The sequence below is a fragment of the Pangasianodon hypophthalmus genome, chromosome 20 (genome assembly GCF_027358585.1).
Source record: "Pangasianodon hypophthalmus isolate fPanHyp1 chromosome 20, fPanHyp1.pri, whole genome shotgun sequence".
Taxonomy (NCBI): domain Eukaryota; kingdom Metazoa; phylum Chordata; class Actinopteri; order Siluriformes; family Pangasiidae; genus Pangasianodon; species Pangasianodon hypophthalmus.
This window is the reverse complement of record NC_069729.1, coordinates 4,682,774-4,703,812: the sequence shown is the minus strand read 5'-3', so window position 1 is coordinate 4,703,812 and position 21,039 is coordinate 4,682,774. Positions and strand designations below refer to the sequence as shown.

The window sequence follows — 21,039 nt, the reverse complement described above, 5'->3', positions numbered from 1 at the left end:
TCCCTTGACTTATAGAGGAACTCTAAAGCCAATAAAACAATGTTATTATGTGTATGTTCACTTTGCAGCCAGGAACAGACATCTCGCTACAACTCTCTACATGTATGTATATCATTTAATATGCCCTTGCCACCATGTCATTCTTTTAAAACAGGACTTTTGACTGTCTCCCTCAACTTTCCATGTATTCATGTAAATGCACCACACTAATTCAAGGTAGTTTTTAGGTTTTATAAATCCAGCCTAAAACCTTAATTATATGACTGGTGGTCATCATAATGCTTCTGCTTGGATGGCACACATCTGGAATGGAAATGCCCTTGAGAGGTCCACAGAAAATGAGCACACATTATGTGGGTACTTTTTAAGCTGGTTTTAAACGCAGACATTTTTATTTAGGAGAGTGCTTCATGAATGTTGTGTATTATGTCATTGCTTTTTTATGTAAGTATTGCAGCATTTTAAGAAAATGCGTGTATGATGAATCATATGCGTTTTTTGGCACGCCGCGTGTTATGCAAAGACGCACTGGATTAATTCCTTTTATTGTGCTTTTTTATGTATTTGTCAAAGGTAGCCCACGTTGTGGTCTGGGATATAGCCTAGTGTGTTGCACTGGGGAGGGATTTAAACCTGGATTGGAATTGAGATTGTCAATCTGATCTGGCAACCCAGAGTCCAAACGAGCCGTGCGTAATTCCAGATCACGGAACGGGATGGAGAAAAGAAAAGCAGCAGTTTGAATCAGCATTCAGCCACATGCACTGATGTTGTAGGTTAAAAAGTTAGACTGTGACAGCTTTGTTGCACTAACCTTCTTCACCCACAAAGCATTTCCATGCACATGGATGCTGCGCGTTGTGATTAGACCTGGTTTCGTGTATTAGGGCTGCTTTTGAGGCTCGCTCGCCCTGGACACGGTTCCTCGCGATGCGTGCTCTTGCGGCGTTCGTGTCTCTGCTCGCGCTGTGCGTGATCGCGGCGCGCGGATGCCAGCTTCCCCATGACTGGAGACCGCAAACGGAAGCGTGCCGCGCGGAGCTGGCTGAGATCATCGTTTTCGCCAGGGTGCTCGCCGTTCACGAGGACGCGCACGGAGGCGCGTATAACTACCTGCCGTGGCAGCACGAAGCCGGACTCTTCTTCTCGGCTGAGATCGAGCTGCTGTGCGACCAGGCGTGGGGCAGCATGCTGGAGGTGCCCGCCGGCTCGCGCTTCAACGTCACCGGCCTCGGCTACTTTCCATGCTACTCATACAGCGTGGTGGAGAATAACAACTACTACTTCTTCTTGAGGTAAAGAAAAGGGCTCCTTGATGCCAGGGTGCCATAAAGGGGATTAGACCAGGGACCAAGCGAACTCCAGAAAAATATGCCCAGTGCAACTGCCCTTGTGCGCACGTGTTCACATTCATAAACCAGGTTTTCATGTATAGTTTACAGGTTTGGCATGGCATCACATCAAAACCATGATGCTGCATAGATAGATTTCACAATTACTCAAACAGGAGTAGTGTTCTGTGAGCCACAGCTCTACACACATTTGTGTATACCTTAATAATTAGCTGATGAGTTGAATCAGGTGTTTTAAAGGAATTGGCTACTCCATTGTCTCTCAACTTAATCTCTTAATCCACCACATCTATACTGCAAGTCCACTTACTACAGATTTTTACAGAAATTTCAATTTTTATAATGAAAGTCTTGGGGGAGTTGTTGAAGAATTACAACTTCTACTTTTTCTTTAGGTAATTAAGGGTCACTCATGGAAGAATGCCATAAAGAGGAGTAGATGGGAGACCAAGGGCACTCCAGATACCTGTGCTATTGGTCTTCTGCATATGTCTTTCGATAGATAGATAGATAGATAGATAGATAGAGCAAGTGCATGTTCTGACATTTCTGCATTTTCCAACCTTTCACATTTCACAAAGCACAGTCACTCACACCACAAGTGTCAAACTATAGTCTTCTGTGGGCCAAATGTATTTAATCCAGCCATATTGGTGGAAGTCTTAATAATCAATGAGTTGAATGAGATGAGGTGAATCAGGTGTGTTGCACCAGCATTTTTCAACTTAATCTCAATCACACCTTCAGTGTATTTTCAAATTTCCATAGACAGGAATTTCAAAAAGTTTCCCTGAGAAAAGAACAGAAACCTGGAAACACATTTATAATTGAAGTCTAGGAGAATGTCAGTAAACTTTCATGCTCTAAATCTGTAGAATTCATTTTTATAAAAGATGGGAGTACTTTTGCAGAGGGAGGAATTTATGGTTATGGGTAACCACTCTAGTAAAAGTGTAGATAATTGAAATTGTTAATGTGTTGGAAAGTCTGATAAAATCACAGCTTTGGTAAGACATTCTCTCATGTCTGTTTCATCATAAAACCTTTATTGTTGAGTAAAACATACTGTTTTGAATTTGCAGTATGTAGTCACATATTTTATGTTTATTGATGAACATGAAATGTGAACAACAATAGCCCAAGACCATTTAAACTATTTTTCTGTTCTTTTCACAGTACAAAAAAACATTGCATATACTATTTCTTTAAATAAGGTTGAATCTAAAGTTCTGCAGGACTGAGGACCTCCAGGACTGGAATTGGGTATGTTTTTTGTTTTTTTTTGTTTTTTTTCAGTTGAAGCACTCAACCCATATGGTCTGGAAAAGTTCCATAATGATCTTTCACTTCCATGGACTGTACTGTAATGCAGGAGTTCTCAACTCTAGTAACTGGACCCCACTTACCTGCACATTTTCAGGTTTTTCCCTTCTTCCAGCACACCTGATCCAAGTCATGAGCTAATCATGACGTCCCCTGTAAGTTGGATCAGATGTGTTAGGGAAAACTTGAAACTCTGCAGTACAGAGAGCTTCTACGATTGAAGTTGAGAACCCATGCCCCATTGTTGGAGAACAGTATACATCAATGTTCATTAGTTGTGTCTGGCCAGCATGAGGGTTGGTTTGTTTAGAGAGACTGAGATCCAACAGGCAGAAAAGTGACAGGAGGTCAAGCAACTAATCTGAAGCAGCTGTATGGGAGTATGACCAGCCAGCCTGATGTTGGAAGGGAGAGAGAGAGAGAGAGAGAGAGAGAGAAGAAGAAGAAGAAGTGTGGGTTCCACCATGATAATGATATGTTTGCACAATGTTTAAACTGATGAACACTGGCCATTGATAGAGATATCTATCTATAAAGGTTCCTCAAGGGTTATTTGAATAATCAATGGGTTTACCCTCCTCAGATGGTTCTATTTGGACCATTTTCTAAATGGAAACATAGAAAGAGAGGGTGGAAGGGATATTTGACTGCCTTTATATCTTTGTGCTCCTTATATGGGTTCTTGTCATGGGAATGATCAGTTTTGGAAAAAGGGTTCCTGAAGGGTTCCTTGGATGTTTGATGGTTCTACCATTCTTCAAGGGGTCTACTAAGGGTTCATAAATGAAAAAGGTGACCAGGAGCTATATCCGTCTAAGAAATGGGTCCTCAAGTGTTCTTTCGATGGTTAATGGTTCTACTTTTCTCAAAGGGTTCTACTTGGACCATTTCCTAGATAGATACTTAGAAAGAGAAGATGTTTGAGGATATTTGAGTCATCTTGTCATGGAAATGATCAGTTTGTGCAATGCTTTGACTGATGTCCACTGACCAGTAGTGACTCCTACTTAGAAATAAGAGTTCCTCAGGGGTTCTTTGAATGATTAATGGTTCTATCTTTCTGAAAGGGTTCTACTTGGCCCATTTTTCTAGATAAAAACAGAGAGAGGGAGGGTGGGAGCTATATTTGAGTGTCTTAATGTACTTTATGTTTTGTGCTTCTTATACGGGTTCCTGTCATTAGAATGATCAAAGGGTTCCTCTTGGGCCATTCTAATAATGGAAAAGAAGACAGGGGTATAGGAGGAAATTTTAGCCTGTTCATATATGTTTTGTGTTCCTTATATGGGCTCTTGTCTTGGGAATGATCAGTTTGTGCAGTACTTTGACTGATGGCCATTGGCCAGAAACTACTTATATCCACCTAGAAATAAGGTTTCCTCCAGTGTTCTTAGGGTGGCTATTGGTTCAATGCTTCACAAATGGTCCTACCTGGACCATTTTCTAAATGGAAACAGAGAACCACTGCTTAGTGGTTCTAACCTTCCAAAAGATTCTACTTGGACCTTTTTTGAAAGAGGAACACTCTGTTGTAAAGTTCTACATAGAGTCTTTACCTCAGGGGAACAAGCCGAAGAACCTTTGAGTGTTACACCTTATAGAGTGTATTAATTGGGTTAAGAGAGCAAACATCACAATGTCAATTTAATTATTGTATCACAGAGTGAAAGATGAAGAGACAGGGAAAAAACAAGTATATGCATTTATTCCTTAAGGTATTAATCATAGCTATAGTGATTCAGTTCTCACAGGCTTGTTGGAAGTGATTTATATTTTGTCAATGGATGTTTTGTGTATCTTAACAACCAGACTGTTTTAGTTATGATCAGCATCTTAGACCCACTCAAAGGCCCAATAATTCAAAGTGAGTGATACTCTCCCATATGTAACACTGCCTAGTGTCTCTCAAACTTCTCCATGTCTCTCCTCATTGTTTTTTATGGCAAACACATATTGAAATTACCGAAGCTAATCAACCGTTTGATTTGACTGTAAGATTTCCAAACACAGCTGTGCTCAATGTGCATGAAAAATAGCTGTATGTGAAACATCCAATATTTTCACAATAAAAAGTGTAATATGAAAATCTCAGTCAGTTGTATGACTTCAGCTTTAGTGGAAGCCAAGTATTCAAGTCATTAAAGGAAATGCTGAGGCATTCTCCAAATGTGCTGCACCATTTGGTGTTTCATCCCTGTGATTAAACTCTATGTAACTGTAGCATATACATAGAGTTTAAATCAGGTCACCATTGACAGCAATGCATGAAGGTTCTGTATAAATCTACATATGAGAGCAATGGGTGACACTGTGGAAAGAGGGGTGATATTTTCTCAGTTGGTCTGAAATTTCAGAAATGCAACAACAACAATCCAGAGCAGATACACTGATAGTGGCTCAGATTTCTGAATTGTTTGATCACAATCGTTTGTCATTGCATCTACAAGACACAGTAAGACATGAAAGCATGGCCTTAATCGTGGCCTTCCACTTGATTTTGACAACTGCTGGGTTCTTTGCTCAGTATACACAGAACCGGTAGCTCTGGGTCGAAGCAAATTTCTAGCCTGAATATAACAGCTGTATCAGTTTAAAAGAACTTCCCCTGGATGTCATGAAACTAAGGGGCACGTTAATGTAGATCCTTTCACTACCATAAAGCGAGCAGTAAAAAGAAAACATCTGTGGCATTCTGGTTGATTTAATAATAGAGTACAAGCAGCTCCTGACAGCCTTAAGGCTTCACAAAACAGGGACTTGCATCAAGAGGAAGCACACATAATAATCTGATGTCATATTTTCCACTGTAATGTTTCTGGTGGCTTGAACAGGCACTGCAGGATTTGAATGTGGTGTTCAACTCAATCATTATTACAAGGCTGTCTTGAAGTGTCAGTATCACCTGGATATCTTACACCACTGAAACACCAATTTTTTTAAGAGAACTGTTTTCCCCCTGAAAATTTTCTGTTGAATCAGAAAACCACGCCAGCATGATGAGGCAGGATTTAATCAATTACATTAACTTCCCTTAATTCCACATTGAACCGAACCACACTGGAACATAAGACCATGCAGCGCGAGAGGGTGAAAGATCCGAGGATGTTTGGGGGAGCACCAATTATTTAGGCTTTAGAGTCTAAATAAAGTTTAGAATTGGCAAGAATCATTGGAAATGTTTGGAAACCACTGTATAATAAGTAAGAACCAAAGCCCCAGGTTTTAGTCAATAGCTTGTCTCTCCTGGTCAAAAGTCTTCATGACCAAAATTGTCTATGCACTAAGCATTCATACCCACATCATAATGTTTGTGCTACTCCACCACCACCCAAGCTACACCAAATCATTGTCTTTAAAGAAACAGGCTTGTGCAGACAAGTTAAGATCTCCTGCATTTTCAACACCTTGCAGATAGCAAACACTGCACTTGCTTTATACCTCCATCAAAGGAATTCCAGGCCACATCACCTCCGGCAAAATCATAGCAAAGTCCCTAGCCAAGTAAAACCTTAGGGGTCGATGTGGTAAGAGGACTGACATGACGACTGCTTTACTCATTATTTTTGACAGAGTGATGCATGAACCACATTCTCTAAGCCAAACTAGCCTTAGAGCCAGGTACTTCTGTTGTTCTTCAAGGAATTCCTCCCCTCTTTATGGTGAGCTTGGTCACACAGCTAAATCCCAGGTTAGCATTTGAGTTCCAGCCCAAGATCAACAGAGATTTAAGTCCAAGGAATGCATATTTCATTGTGACCTCTTAATCATCCATGTTCTGATATCATGAGGAGACCACAAAGGCACGCTTGATCTTCAGTATTCCTGATTCCCCCTTGAATCTGAAAGGGCTGTGTAGTGTAAACAATCAGACAGTCCAAAGGGATGTTTTCCTTAGTGTGATGGAGGAGAAGAATCGAGGGCTTCGCAAAGTTAGTCCTTATCAACATACCGTACACAGCACCCTCTCCAAGGAGTTTTAAAGGAAGGGGTAAGCCCACTGAACAAAAGAGGACATTGTTTTCAACATTTCACCACATTAAGGCCGTGCCGGCGCTGAATCAGCAAACCGGCGTTGAAAGATTTCCATCTCTCCCTCTCTCTCTCTCTCTCTCTCTCTCTCTCCCGGGTTCTTCATTTCCTGAAACACTCCAAACTGTAGTCGGCAAAGCCTGCCACCAATCAATCACCAGTCTTGGTCCTCCAGATGGGACCCAAGAGACAGAAATGGGGGAAAGTATACCTCCAAAAATTAGACATATGTTCAGGACAGCCCAACATTCAACTCTGCTACAGGTTGGACATGTTGTAGAGCAGAACTCCACAGTGACTGTTTTAAATTGTGGGCAGACTGTGATTTTTGGGTGGCCTTGTCTTGATGTCTTGGTCATGGTGTTAACTCAACTAGTTTACTCTATTCACAGAACAATCTTATTAGTTATTAACACATAAATTCAATACATAGGCTATTAAGACTCATGTTATTTCCCTTATCAAAAATGACTCAAAGCATAAACATTACAGAATTTAGTAGTCATGCCTCGTGTGATATACACACAGTTCTTAAGCCTAATGCTAACCAGCCTAATGCTAATGTTGTTCTTTACTGGCATTGACATTTCTTTGGCTTATAAATGACTTAGATACAAACGTCACTGATTCTGATTCTCTGATTTGAATTACACCCAGCCCTACTGTCGGGGTTGCTGTTACAGAAAATTGATCACCTTCTGACCAATCAGATTTGAGAATTCAACAGCACTGTGGTATAATCATGCAATAACACATGACTGGACAATGAACAACTGAGCAGCCAATTACATTTGAAATGTCTATGTATAAAATAGCTGGAATATTTATATAACTTTCCTAATATGGATATAAATACACATGAATTATTTTATATTCAGTGGATGGAAGTACAGAGTCAAAACATTGTATAATCTATAATCATTGTATAATCTAGTAGTTACATAGACTATGTTAAGAGCACACCATTCAAAATATACAAGCTCTTCTGTGTGTGTGTGTGTGTGTGTGTGTTTGTTTGTGTGTGAACTAAGAAGCCAAACCCTGACCTAAGCTTCCAGCTGGATTGAGTTTGACAGGACAAATCTCACAAGTCAAAGCATCAAAAAATCGAGAAGCCAGAGATGCACAGCGTGGAAATGTTAAACGAATCAGCATGAATGCTCAACTAAACAACATTTAACCTGGCAGGACCTTCCCAGAAAGGGTGCAGTTTTTTTTTATTACAGGGTGAAAGGTCATTGGGAGTGATGATTGAAGGTTTTAAGGGAATTTGAGGCCATGACATGTTAATGTCTGGTGAAATCTCTATGGAAAGCTGTAAAGACCCTCTTTAGGAAGAGTTCTTTACTAGCACATACCTGAAAAGTACTAGTATTATTGGAATTAGGTTTGTGAAACTCTAGTAGTGTTTGGCAAGAAAAAAGAAGAGTAAACAACATTATTTGCCACGCAACGCATTTTGTCATCATCTTTTGCAGCATATGTAATGCAGATGGTGAATACACCAAGCTGCAGACCAAAAATCCAGTCCAGTGTCATCTTATCCAAACACTAAATGCATCCAAACCCCTTTAGCAACCCAACTTTCTCTTCTAATAAGCATATGTTTACTGAATACTTACCATCCAAAAAGACACACTGAACATCACAAATTGAAGAATTTAGTTCTTTAATCAGCAGTAAGAAGTCTTTCTCTTTCATCATCCTCTCTCTTTCTCATTTCTCTTCACACAGATGTATTTTTACTTGAGCTTTACAACCATTGTCTTTCATGATTATCTGGCTCACAATGTCCTATAACTTTTTTTTTTTTTTTTTGAAGTGAAGCACATGTGAGAATTCTTACAGCCCATTCCATGTGTCTTTATTCAGAACAAATCAATGGCACATTGATTTCTCAAAAAAAATTCTCAAACACATATTTGCCTGTTAAGAGTGGGAACAAGTTTTAAACCTGGGCATCATCTTGACTTTTCACACATCATAGCCATGTTTTATGAAGCTTATCAGTTACTTTCAAATGAAAGAAAAGCTATGTAGTATGAAAAAAAGCAGTGTTGATTCTGATTGGTCAGAAGCTCTGACAGTAGTTCCAGCTGCAAGGTTTGTATTAATGTGCTCGTTGTAATATATTATAGTTTCTTTTGTAACAACTCACACAGGGATTGGAAGATGGATGCTTCATATAAATTGATTAAAATGTGAATAATTGTTTATTTTGTAAGGAGACATGTATATATATATATATATATATATATATATATATATATATATATATATATATATATATATATACATGTCTCCTTAATTATTATATATATATATATATATATATATATATATATATAGCATTTTTAGAAGGAGTCTCCAGTGTTAGCACTTTGTAACATTCAGACGTAAAACTGTTGAAGTTTTCCACCATGGGAGAGTCTTCTGGATTGAAGGAGTTTACAGTTTGTGGTTTCTTGTAAACAAGACAACTTTTTTATTTGTTTGTTGGTTAACTTTAAGAGAGAGAAAAAGATCTGAGAGAGGCTGTTGAGAGAACAAAGGTTTTTAGGTGCCATAATGTAAGTGATAACAGGAACTAACTTGTTTTGTGGACATTTCACAACATTAAATGTAAATATAAAAGGATAAAAGATATGATATGCCATTCTATAATTATTAGTAAATAATATTTGTTGGCAAATAGCTGTGTTATAAGAGGAAACCTAAAAATAATGTCCACCTCATTCATTATTGTTCTATAACAGTATGCCCTCAAGTGTTTTATTCCTGAAATTATTAACAAATTTATGAATCTAGGATTGAACTACCCAGAAGCCTGCAAGACTTAGGTTCAGTTGGCTGAAGACCGAACTCTGTATGTAAACACGGATTCGTTTGGGATTCAGTCTCAGCTTTTGCCAACCAAACTATGGATTACTGACTTTAAAAACATTAAGCTATAACCCTAGAGCTTTTGATGCTCGTCCAGAGCTCAAACAGGATCCGGATGCCTGAGCTGCAAGCTTTAAGGCTGCAAAACTAACATTTCTACAAATACACACATATAGTCACTTAGTCACATGTGCATCAGGTGGGCTGGAAATTTACCTTCTGGACTCCATTATATTTTAAGCTGATTTGGGAATAGATCATGCATGGCTGCTCCATACCACAGAATAAAGAAGGAATGGATTTTTCTGACAATATTTTGACAGTATGTTGAAGTGTTTCGAAAACAGAAACACAAATGATCCCGATTCTGAATGTGACAGTTAGATTTCACAGTGTGCTTATTTCTTTCTCAGCTGGGGTAAGATGTCATCTGCCAAGGACAGAGTAAGACAGTACGAATTTAATTGTAGCAAAAACATGTCAGATATTTTCCTGTAAGTTATCAGTTTATCATATTTGTACAGAACGCCATTAATTCTTTATTCTCTATCATAACTCTCACTAATATGTTTGTGGTTCTCTAATATTAGCAACTGACCTGAATAGGAAAACCATATGTTTTTCTTTTTTTTTTGCTCATTTCTTAATGATTACACTGTCATCCTTGTCTTCAGACAGAGCACACACGCACACACACACACACACACAAATGCACGACAATTTTTCCTGTGTCTGCTCATGGCCGCCTGCCAAAACTCACAGGAAGAATAAAAAGAGTCAGACCTTAATCGAGGGAAAAGTAAAAAGAGCTTCTCATTTTTTCTGTCTCGTGCCAATGTAACCATGGTTTTGGAATTAATATTTATCCAGCCACTTTAAGAACTTTGATAACAGACTTTCCTCATTTCCCTGATGCCGAGAAAGTCTACTTGGGTGTGCGTGCGATGTGTTTCTCTAAAAAGGATAGCTTGGGACGAAATCAAAATTTATACACAACTAGCTCAAAAAAGAAAGAAGGAACTGCGTGTGTGTCTCTGAAGCAGAGACACTATAATCTGATTGGCTTTGACATGTTATGACATCACATTAATAATGCCTTGGATTTTTTTCTTCTTCATAAAGTGTGCTACACTCTGACAGATATGATTAAAAAAACATGTTTAATGGACATGCACGAGCTACATTATGAGAGAGTCACAAAATCAGTTGCCATGGAGACAGAACAAACAATACACAACATGTTTACCTCATAGGTATTATTAGTTGATTTCCAATATTGTGATGTGACACCAATGTCTAATCTATTGCTTTTTTCACCCACGTAAAGGATGGATGAAAACTATAACATCATCCCTCATGGAGTGAATTTCCAGGACCCCATCTTCCCTGACACACCGGAAAATCACCGCATGTTCGCCAGCCTCTTCCAGTTCTCCAACTGCACAGCTGGGACGCAGGTCCACACGTACACCCCCGAGTGGGAGGCACAGGAGGACAGCCGGGTAAGCCCTTGTCAAACAATCAACCCCGCAATTATGAGTATGAAAAGCATTGGAGCACCAAAGCTATAATAAAACCCACATGCACGTTTACCTTAAACACTCTATCTCTGTAATCTAGTCTCTCTAATTGTTAAGATGATCTCATGTCATTCATGAAAATTGAGTCCATATAATTTAAAGCCATAATTGCCTTCTACCTCATCCCACATCGAGTTCAAAATAGTCTTTGAAAAGCACTTAGTGGTCTTGCTCTTCTATAAGTGAGGCAGCCTGATGTCTAAATCCTTGCTAGCTAGCTAAGTGTGATTTTCTCATGATTTGATTATGTTTTTGGATAATTACCTGCCAAGTTGAAATGGAAATAAGCCTAAGTAATTCAATTCGTATTCAGATACTGGATTCCTGACCAGATTCCTGTACCGTCACATCATCATCATCAAAACAGAGAAGAGCACTTATGCATTCTATAAAGACAACAGTGGACAAGTTTTTAAAAGTTAAATGACCTAAAAAAAAGACAGAACATTATTAACAGAACAGAACTGACTAAACTAATGTAAAGCAATTACTTCCCCATCATTGCTAGCATGAACAGAGATCGGTGGAGTGAAGAGACAATGATGAGGCTCATGTTTAAATGCCACAATAACTTTTACCTCAGGTGATGAGACAGACCCTGATGTGGATGATGCTAAGTGATTAATTTCACATTGGAAACTTATAATTCTTTAAACTTTAGCCGTAATGTCAGTGGAGTAGGAATGAAATCTTTAAATGCCATTTACTAGAAAATCAGAATACTAGAATTTTACTTCCAGTTGAGAAGGATGCAGAAACATATTTCAGTTCAGAAAGTCTACTTTTCAGAACTAGCTATATACAGTAGCAAATGTCAAAATTTGACCTCGTGAATTGTTTCTCCATTTTTCTTATCCTTTTCAATCCTCTGAGATCATCTGACACTGAAATGTCTTTCATGAATGGCAGATCTGTTAGCATAGCTTCCGAAGCTTTGAAGTGCTCTCCCTTTCCAAACACATATGTGCCTGCAACAGCTTTACAACTTTTCAAACTTAAGTCAAAACACACCTCTTCCTACTAAGCTCCAAAATACATGTGTGGAAAAAATGTGGGAAAAAATTTTAGTTAATTTATTTCAACATGCCTGATTAAGTGGATTAATTACAATACAGCCAATACATGTTTACTTTTCTCTCTCTAAAGCACTTTGCTGATCAGATTCCACATAAGATGTGCATTCTATGCAGCATGCTAACAAAACAGTGCCAATACCATTTCCTCTCTTCAATACCTGTGAGCACATGTATGTGCCTGAGCTTGTGTGAGCATCCTTCCATGAACATGTTTCTATTCGAGATGAGGAGTGAGAGGCTGTGGGTTGTGGATGACTAACCAAACCAGGCCAGGGTGGAACTCAAGTCTCTAAATTTATCTGATGTTCATGCCTGTGGCTTTTGCTTATAGAGAGATATCAGACAGTGCTTGTATGTTGATCCTCTTAGACTCTAAATAGCTTCATATTCAACTTGGCCACTCCATAAAGCTCTGAGAAAAAAAAATCTTACAGATCATGCCTGGGTCATGGTCTTTCAAGCCTTGGAAGTAATGATCAGTCAGTCTGAGTCTACCATCCTTAGTGCTTTATTCTCTTAGAAGTATGTGATTCTCATAAATCATTGTTATATATTCAAACCTTATATTACAGGCACTTACATTATTCCACTTACATTAGTTCTTGCTGTGGTTGTACATTTTTGTGTAATTTTGCAACGCTTCATCTCAGATCCGCCAGCATCACTTTGCTATGTCAACACTAAGCCACATGCTCTAATGTCCTGTGCTGTCTTTTTTTTTAACAGAAATTAATAAATCATGGTGTTCCTTCCAATGACCTTGGGATTTTTTTTTTTTGCTAGGGAGCTGGTTTCAATCAGGTCCTGAACTCTTGTGAAAGCTTTCTGTCATGGCAAAGCAGTGAGAGCAGATTAGGTTACGGTAATGAGTTGGTCTCGGGTTGTATCAACGATCATATGGAAGGACGGGGAACAGCAGACATCAGTTGCTTTCATATGTAATTGCATTAATATTTTTTGGTGAAGTCAGAGCCAAGTTTTACGGAAGGCTATGTATGTATCAAAGTCAAAGTTGCTTTAATTGATACTGATAATGATAAAAATCTGAAAATAATAGTTACTTTTTTATTTCACATGGCATTTCCACAGTCCATCCAGTAAAAATAAAAAAAGGGTGGCAAAAGTGCATAAGCATAGAGTAATGTCCATCACCAGCGGAAATAACTTCGTATTGAAAAATAATTCGTCTGAAATGTTTGCATACCTGTGAGACAGGTTGTCATGAAGGTCACTGAACAGATTGAGTGCACAGCAGCAGTGCATAGCACAGACAATTACCCAGCTGTGTTTGTACAAAAAGGCCTTGTTTCTAGTGCAGTGGACAGTGTCCATATAGTCTATATGAGGGACAGGTGATTAGATGCTTCACTGATATACTGTACAGATGTGTGCTTATGCAGCTGTGTTGTCTATTGTCTTCTATAGTTTTATTATTGTAGTGTTGTTGTGTAGTCTGGCCATACCACACATTACCCACAATGCTGTAAGCACACTCCTTCATCCACCTACATATGGTTCACATTTATCCAACTCACATATTTAGATCATAATACTCCAGATTCAAATCATAGCTACACAAGAAAACCAGATGGTAGCAATACAGAAAGAGCTATGTAGGAAATCTCGGATTATAGGAATGAGCACTGCATCCTGTGAGACTAAATTTAAAATTCAGCATACTCTAAAAAGTTTTCAGCTAGATTTACTAAAGAATTTACAATATATTTTAAACAGTTGCATATTAAAGACCAAAATTTATGCTAATCTGCTGCAATCATCTTCATATCACTGTTGTCATAAAACCTTGTAACAGTGATATGTACTAATATAATCTACAATGTTCTAATATAATCTACATCACAGTGATGTTATGTATTAATATAATTTGCACATTCTGATGTACCACAATGATATGGTCTACTAGCGATCAACATATCTTGATCTACCACAGTGATGTGATCTACTAATGTTGTTCTTCAAGGGGTCGCAACAGCGGACCATCAGTCCGCATATTTGATTTGGCATAGTTTTTACGCCAGATGCCCTTGCTGACGCAACCCTCCCCAATTTTATCTGGGCTTGGGACTGGCACTGGGAGTGCACTGCTTTGTGCAAATAATGTGATCTACCACAGTGATGTGATCCATGAATGTGATCTGCACATTATGATCTACTACAGCGATGTGATCTATAATTTGTGATCTACATTTTCTGATCTAGTACAGTTATGTTATCTACTAATGTGATTTTGAGCTACTACAGGGATGTAATCTGCTAATGTGATCTACATATTTTGAGGTACTACAGGGATGTAATCTGCTAATGTGATTTACATATTTTGATCTAGGACAGTGATGTGAGATTAAATAATGTGATTTACCACAGTGATGTGATCTATGAATGTGATCTGCACATTCTGATCTACTGTAACAGTGTGATCTACAAATGTGATCTCCACTTTCTGATCTCCCACAGTGATGTGATCTGCTAAGGTGACCTACAAATTCTGATCTACTACAGTAATATTTATACAATAATGTTTTCTGTACATTCTGATCTCCCACAGTGATGTGATCTACATATTCTGATCTACCACAGTAATATATTCTACTAATGTCATCTACATAATCTGATCTACCACAGTGATGTGGTCTACTAATGTGATCTACAGATGTACCACAGCTATGTGATCTATGAATGTGATCTGCACATTCTGATCTGCTACAGTGATGTGATCTACAAATGTGGTCTACATATTCTGATGAGGCTCAGTGATGTGATCTACTAATGTGATCTACATATTCTGATCTATCACAGTGATGTGATCTACAAATATTATCTATATATTATGTTCTACTACAGTGATGTGATCTAATAATGTTATCTACACATTATTATCTACAGTTTTAATGTGATCTACTAATGTAATTTGCATAATCTGATCTACCACAGTGACATTATCTACTAATCTGATCTGCACATTCTAGTGTAGTAATCGGATATATTCATTCAACCAATTATGATCTACTAATGAACTGATCTACCACAGTGATCTGTTCCGCTAATGTGATCTACATACTCTGATCTGCTACAGTGATGTGATCTCCTGATCTACTTATTTTTAATGAATATTTATTGTTATTATAGACCTCTTTCAGGCACTTACATGCAGTGATTTGAACTTAACAGTGTTTGGTCATTTAAAAAAAACAAAACAGATTTGTCACATCTATTTTTACAGAATAACTGCTTTTATTTTTATGCTAATTGAGCTGCTTGGAAACACGCAAGGTAATTTAAAAAGGTCAAAGGAAGTAACACTGTATTACTGCTGGAACTATCGTTCTTGTATGACCATACCTACCAAAAAATCAGAATTTCAATCCTCTACTTAAATTCTCGTTCTTGCGCATATCCCAGTTAAAACGAAATACAGTTTTTGATGTATTCAGATTAGGCTGTGAGAAGGTTGGAAAAATGTGTGTAGATGCTGTGCTTTCCCTGAAGTATGGAACATTCCGTAGCCGCAGACGATTAGGCGAAGCTGCAATAGTTGTGGTCAAATCGGTTATCAAAACCAGCAGTGGCTTGCACTCACTCAGACAAAGACTTTTCATAATTAGAGACAGATTTATAAATTAGGAAAACCTGCTCACTTCATCAAGATTTCCCACAATACCACAATTCCCATGCCAGTTTAGTAAAACATAGGAATGCTGTCAGTAGTTATTCATTAAACCTTTTATGAACTGAAGTGCTAAAGGTGCTCTTTTCAAATGATCTTGATGCCTATAAAGGCAAACACTGCAGTACAAACTGAGACATAATTCCAGATCAAATTTATGTTAGAGACATGATGTAATGAAGCCATCTGGGGATATGGATTGCAAATAATTGAATAGAACATTAAAAAAAATGTGATTTATTAAACGCAGTTCATTAATTGCACCTCACAGGCAAAAAGATATCTCATAAAATAACGGAAATTCAGTTTTAGGTTAATACACATGAATATTGGCCAGGCAAAATGAGCAGTCATAAAGTCTTATCCTGAGCACTACCAACCGAACTTGCACTAAATCCTGTTTGAACTGACTAGCTAAGAAAGGGGGAAGAAATAAAGAGCAGATGCTATTTACTTATTACCACAACACTGTTGAATGTTCTTTTCTGATTGGTCAGAAGCAGTAGTTTGGCTGCAAGGAAGAGATGTTCTGTTCACATTTGCTGATTCACTTGCTTCATTTTTTTGTTTTATTACATCCTGTTTACATCTACTCTTCTTCCTGTCTCACAGCTCCTGTGCTCTACAGTGCAGAAAGCTCTCTTTGAGGAAGAGGAGAAGGTTAAAACACTTTCTCAGAAAGTTAAAGTCCTTGAGAAAGCCAACAACCACCTGAGGGACAAAGTGAAGAACCTGAAACGTTTGCTGAGGCTGGCCAAACGGGAGACCAAGGATCAGACAGGGCTTCTCAAACAGCTTCATGAGCCTGAACCAGAGCTCCCACATCCACAGCAAGATACCACCCAGGTCCAAAAACCTGTAAATGGGAAGATCCTGCCTAGGAAGCTCAAAAACTAGGGAATTTAGTCTAATTGCTTCCAAACTGGGGAATTTTGCCTAAGTACTGCCAGGGAGTCAAACCAGCTACACAGCTGTAGGTCTGTGTATCCATAAAATTTCCATAAACTAGAATGAAAATGGTTATAATATGGAAGGTAATGGACTTTGTATGTATGCTTCAGCTCAGGATTAACAGAGAAATGATCTAGAGAATATGCATATGCATCAGGCTAGTACTTTATGAAAAGCAATGTTAAGTATCAATGAATGAATATTTACCAGCCGTTAACCATTTTTATCCATGTTCACAAAGCAGACACGTTAACTAGGAAACTACCATAATACAATCACACTATCAGACGTATACAGATTAGATCATGATCAGAGGTCAGCATCTAGTCACATGGTATCAGGTAACATAAAATCACCAGTGGATTATGGAGTCTCCATTAATGGGTTTCAATTCAATGAGCATCCACTCCTGTTCAAATGTATGACATGTATAACTTTTGAAAGATGTGAAAGCCTTCCCTTTCATTTGTACCTGTGAAAATTCCCATGCATACCTGTATTTCAAATTTGGAAGCACTTGCACCCATTTGCCAGTAGGCTGTCATCAGACTGATATTATACCTTCTAGTCTTGCATAAAAGAATGTCAAAATTCTACAATATTTTACCATTTAAGGTTAAAAAAGAAAACTATTTTAGTATATTCTTGAAACACGGTGCACTTGACATCTCTGGAATGTTATACTACACTCTTTCCAAAGGTCTCTCAACATTTCTTTTATGATTCCAATCTGTATAGTGTTTCTTGTACTTATATGAGTGAAATTGTTTCTCTTTTTTCCTTTCTTTTCTTTTTTTTTTTTAAATATGCAACCAGGGTGCTGAGCACTCCATAAATAGGACAACTACTCAGTATGGCTTATTTTAAGGTCAGGTTTATTTAGTATTTAGTGAACTGATAAGAATTTGTTATGTTAAGGTCAGCAATTTCATTAAAAAAATAATGAAATGTAAACAATGTTGTTTTTCATGTATGTTTAACATATTCTTAAGCTTTTATGTATGCCATTAAAATGAAATAAACTTTCGGTTTTACTTAACTACCTTATGTACAGTTAACAACTTTTATACCATACCAGCAGGCATTCCACAACATTAAATGTAACTATAAATGTTTTGCAGACATTCCACAACATTAAATGTAACTATAAATGGATAAAATATATGCTGGATCATTCTTTACTAAATAAAACAATTATAAGAGGAATAAAACCCTCAGGATATGCTGTTATTGGATTGGGGTGGTAACAGATGTAATGGTGGTAACACAACCTGTAATTGATTATTTTTATATATAACGTCATTCCTTATCATTTTTTATTCCTTACATACTACTTCATGCTATACTGTTTTGCTTTTAGTGAGGCTGAGGCATTGATGTGGAAATTACTGCTGTGGTAATCATAAGTTATAGATGGACCTCTGTGAACATCCATGGGTATTCCCACTTAGCGTGCCATGGAAGACACTTAATGTCCAGAGTTTCACATGAAGTGCACATGGCACCCTTATAAAATTCCAATAAAGCCCATATGATGCCATAAAATGTCCATGACATGCCCATAATCACCCTTTTAAACCCGAATTTGCAGGATGGTACAGTTGGTTAGTGTTATGGCCTCAGAATTCCATGGAATCCAACTCACTCTTCAAAGGAATTCCAGGGGAATTTTCCATATGGGAAGTCCAATGTCTGGTATAACTACAATACAGCCTGTCAGAAGTGAGATTATAATAAAAAGAGTGAGAGAGAACAAGAAGGAACTAATCCTCAGGTTATCACTTTTTCCCACAGAGCATAGATCAACCCAAATTATTTCCATCAGCAGTGAGAAATATAGCTATCTCTCTATTCTTAACTGTATGATGACAAGAATGTGGAATCCCAGACTCACTCAAAGCCCACTATTTTGAAATACATGATCTGGATTAAAGCTGTTTTCGGTTCTACACTGATATATGCTGATATATGTATATATATAATTTCTTAGTGGAGTGGAATTTGTTTCCTTCTACAGACCTCACACTGAAGGAATATATTTGATTGACATCCCGGTGTCCATCTGGTATGTTTTAGAGTTTAGTTTAGAGAATTTTTATAGCATTCTAGCCATATACAAGTATGCAGTAGATAGAAATAGCGTTCTCCAAGATCATAGTGTGACAGTACAGAGGTCACAGACAGCAATGTACACAACTGACAACATGTATTGCAAAAATCGAGGGAGACAAAGTGGCTGTACACGATAGACAATACAATAAATACAAACAATGGGACAATACAATAAAAACAACATAGGACGTTAAATACAACACACAACAAAATGGTGTAGTGGGTGGTGTGTGGTGAGTAGGGCATAATCACCCCTAGCAGCATAGAAGTCCCTGAGTTATAGAAATAAAGCGACAGTTCTGTCACTGTTTAGTAATACTCATTCCTATTGAATAAGGAGAGGAAACAAGACAAGGAGATGGGGTGGATAATAGTTAAAATGGCTAACGAGTGATAGTTTTGTGTCTGTTAAATCTGAGGCAGTTTATTATTGAGGATCCTGGCAGCTTGTGGGAAGAAGCTGTTCTGGAATCTGGTGGACATGGACTTGGTGGATTTTAAGACGTTCTTCTGTGGTTATGTGACACAGATGGTTGGACCTGGTTGAGGATTGAGTTTAGATGGGAAATTGGAAACTTGTATTATTATAAATGTGATACTCAATGTGATATGAACTTATAAAGACCTTACCCATTAGAATAGATTGACTTGCTTTTTCAACCATGAACATTTTATATATCATTATCTCTTTATAGAATTTCAAACAAAGCCAGGCTACAAGCTCTCTGATATATATTGAACCAAAACTTTTCCTTATGTCCGAAACAAAAAATGTCTTTCTCCAAAATCTACAAAATGTCTTTACAATATGGTCTCCCTCGATCTGCACTGGAAAGCAATCTCATACCACTTTCACAAAATTGAGAACTGTGATGGACGATTATAGACTCTCTACTTCTCATCGACCATGACAGAGAGAATCTGACCTTTCAAAGAGGTACACCGACTTTGAATAACACACTCCATTACATTCTCTTTAAGTCAGTACATCATACTCAGCAACATACACCCAACACACCTCCAACGATGATATACAATTTCACAGACAAGCTGCAAAACAGATGTTTCACGTATGGAAGTCTGCCCTGCTGAGAGCATTGGAGCTAGTTAAACACATGCATTTGTATGACTTTTTTCTTCTGCTTTTCCATAAAGAAGACGCCCTGACGGCATATTTTACAATTTTACATTCTGCAAATCTGGACAGGGTTTTGAAATAAGACTCTAAAACCCCCATTCTGGCAAACACTCTCCATGTTATCTGTCTAAACCATGGCATAAATCTATCCCTGCAAAATTCGCTGATGTACACCAGATTAGTCATTAAGATTTATGCCCACTGGAATAATCTAAAGGCCCATGTCCCGTCTGGTTCTGTCCATAATTACCACATAGTTCCTAACAGCATCCAGGGCTCCTTCTTCTGAAAAGAAACTCCAGCTCCTATGTGTTTTTCCAATTAATAACAGCCCTGTAAAAGCAGAGATATGCTTTGGTCTGTCTCAGAGTGACCAGGGTAATTTTCCCACATTCCAGCCTGCAAGATGGCTCCAGGCTTTTGTGTTTTATGGTGAGATTTTATGGATCTGTAAATGTATCGTGGTGACTGTGAACCATTATGTGGTCCTTTTGCATGGATGCACATGGCTGATGACAATATAAAAGTTCAAACTGTCAAGAATGGAAGAAAGTCAGCGGTTTGCCAGAAGGCGTTTTGGTCATGCAGCATCCATGGAGCCTAGAGTATTGATTTTAATGGTCCCATTATCAATATTGTGAGTTTTTGGAGTCAGGTTTTTTGCAGAGGTCCCTTGATGACTCTTCCATGTCTCTTTCTAGCATAGTCAATCTGTTCATCTGGAAAGAGGAGGAAAAATAATCCCTGTCCACTCCTGCCAAGGTGAGAGCTGTGTCTATAAAGCAGCACACAGGTGCTTATTCAAAATTATAATCTGCTGACACTTTGTCTGTGCAGAAAATTGGAGAAATATTGATGGCTGCAGTCTGTTCGTCATTCATCGGGAGGCAGAGTGGCAAAGGAAAATCAC

The 21,039-nt window shown here is 38.0% G+C and overlaps 1 protein-coding gene across 1 annotated transcript; it reads left to right on the top strand.

The window, feature by feature from the left end:
- The first annotated feature begins 330 nt into the window (after positions 1-330).
- On the top strand, positions 331-17,918 carry ccdc3b (coiled-coil domain containing 3b). The gene is made up of 3 exons (XM_026935464.3): positions 331-1,295; positions 10,915-11,089; positions 16,541-17,918. The coding sequence occupies exons 1-3, from the start codon at positions 931-933 to the stop codon at positions 16,823-16,825; spliced, it is 825 nt and encodes a 274-aa protein (XP_026791265.1). The 5' UTR covers positions 331-930; the 3' UTR covers positions 16,826-17,918.
- The last annotated feature ends 3,121 nt before the right edge of the window (positions 17,919-21,039 follow it).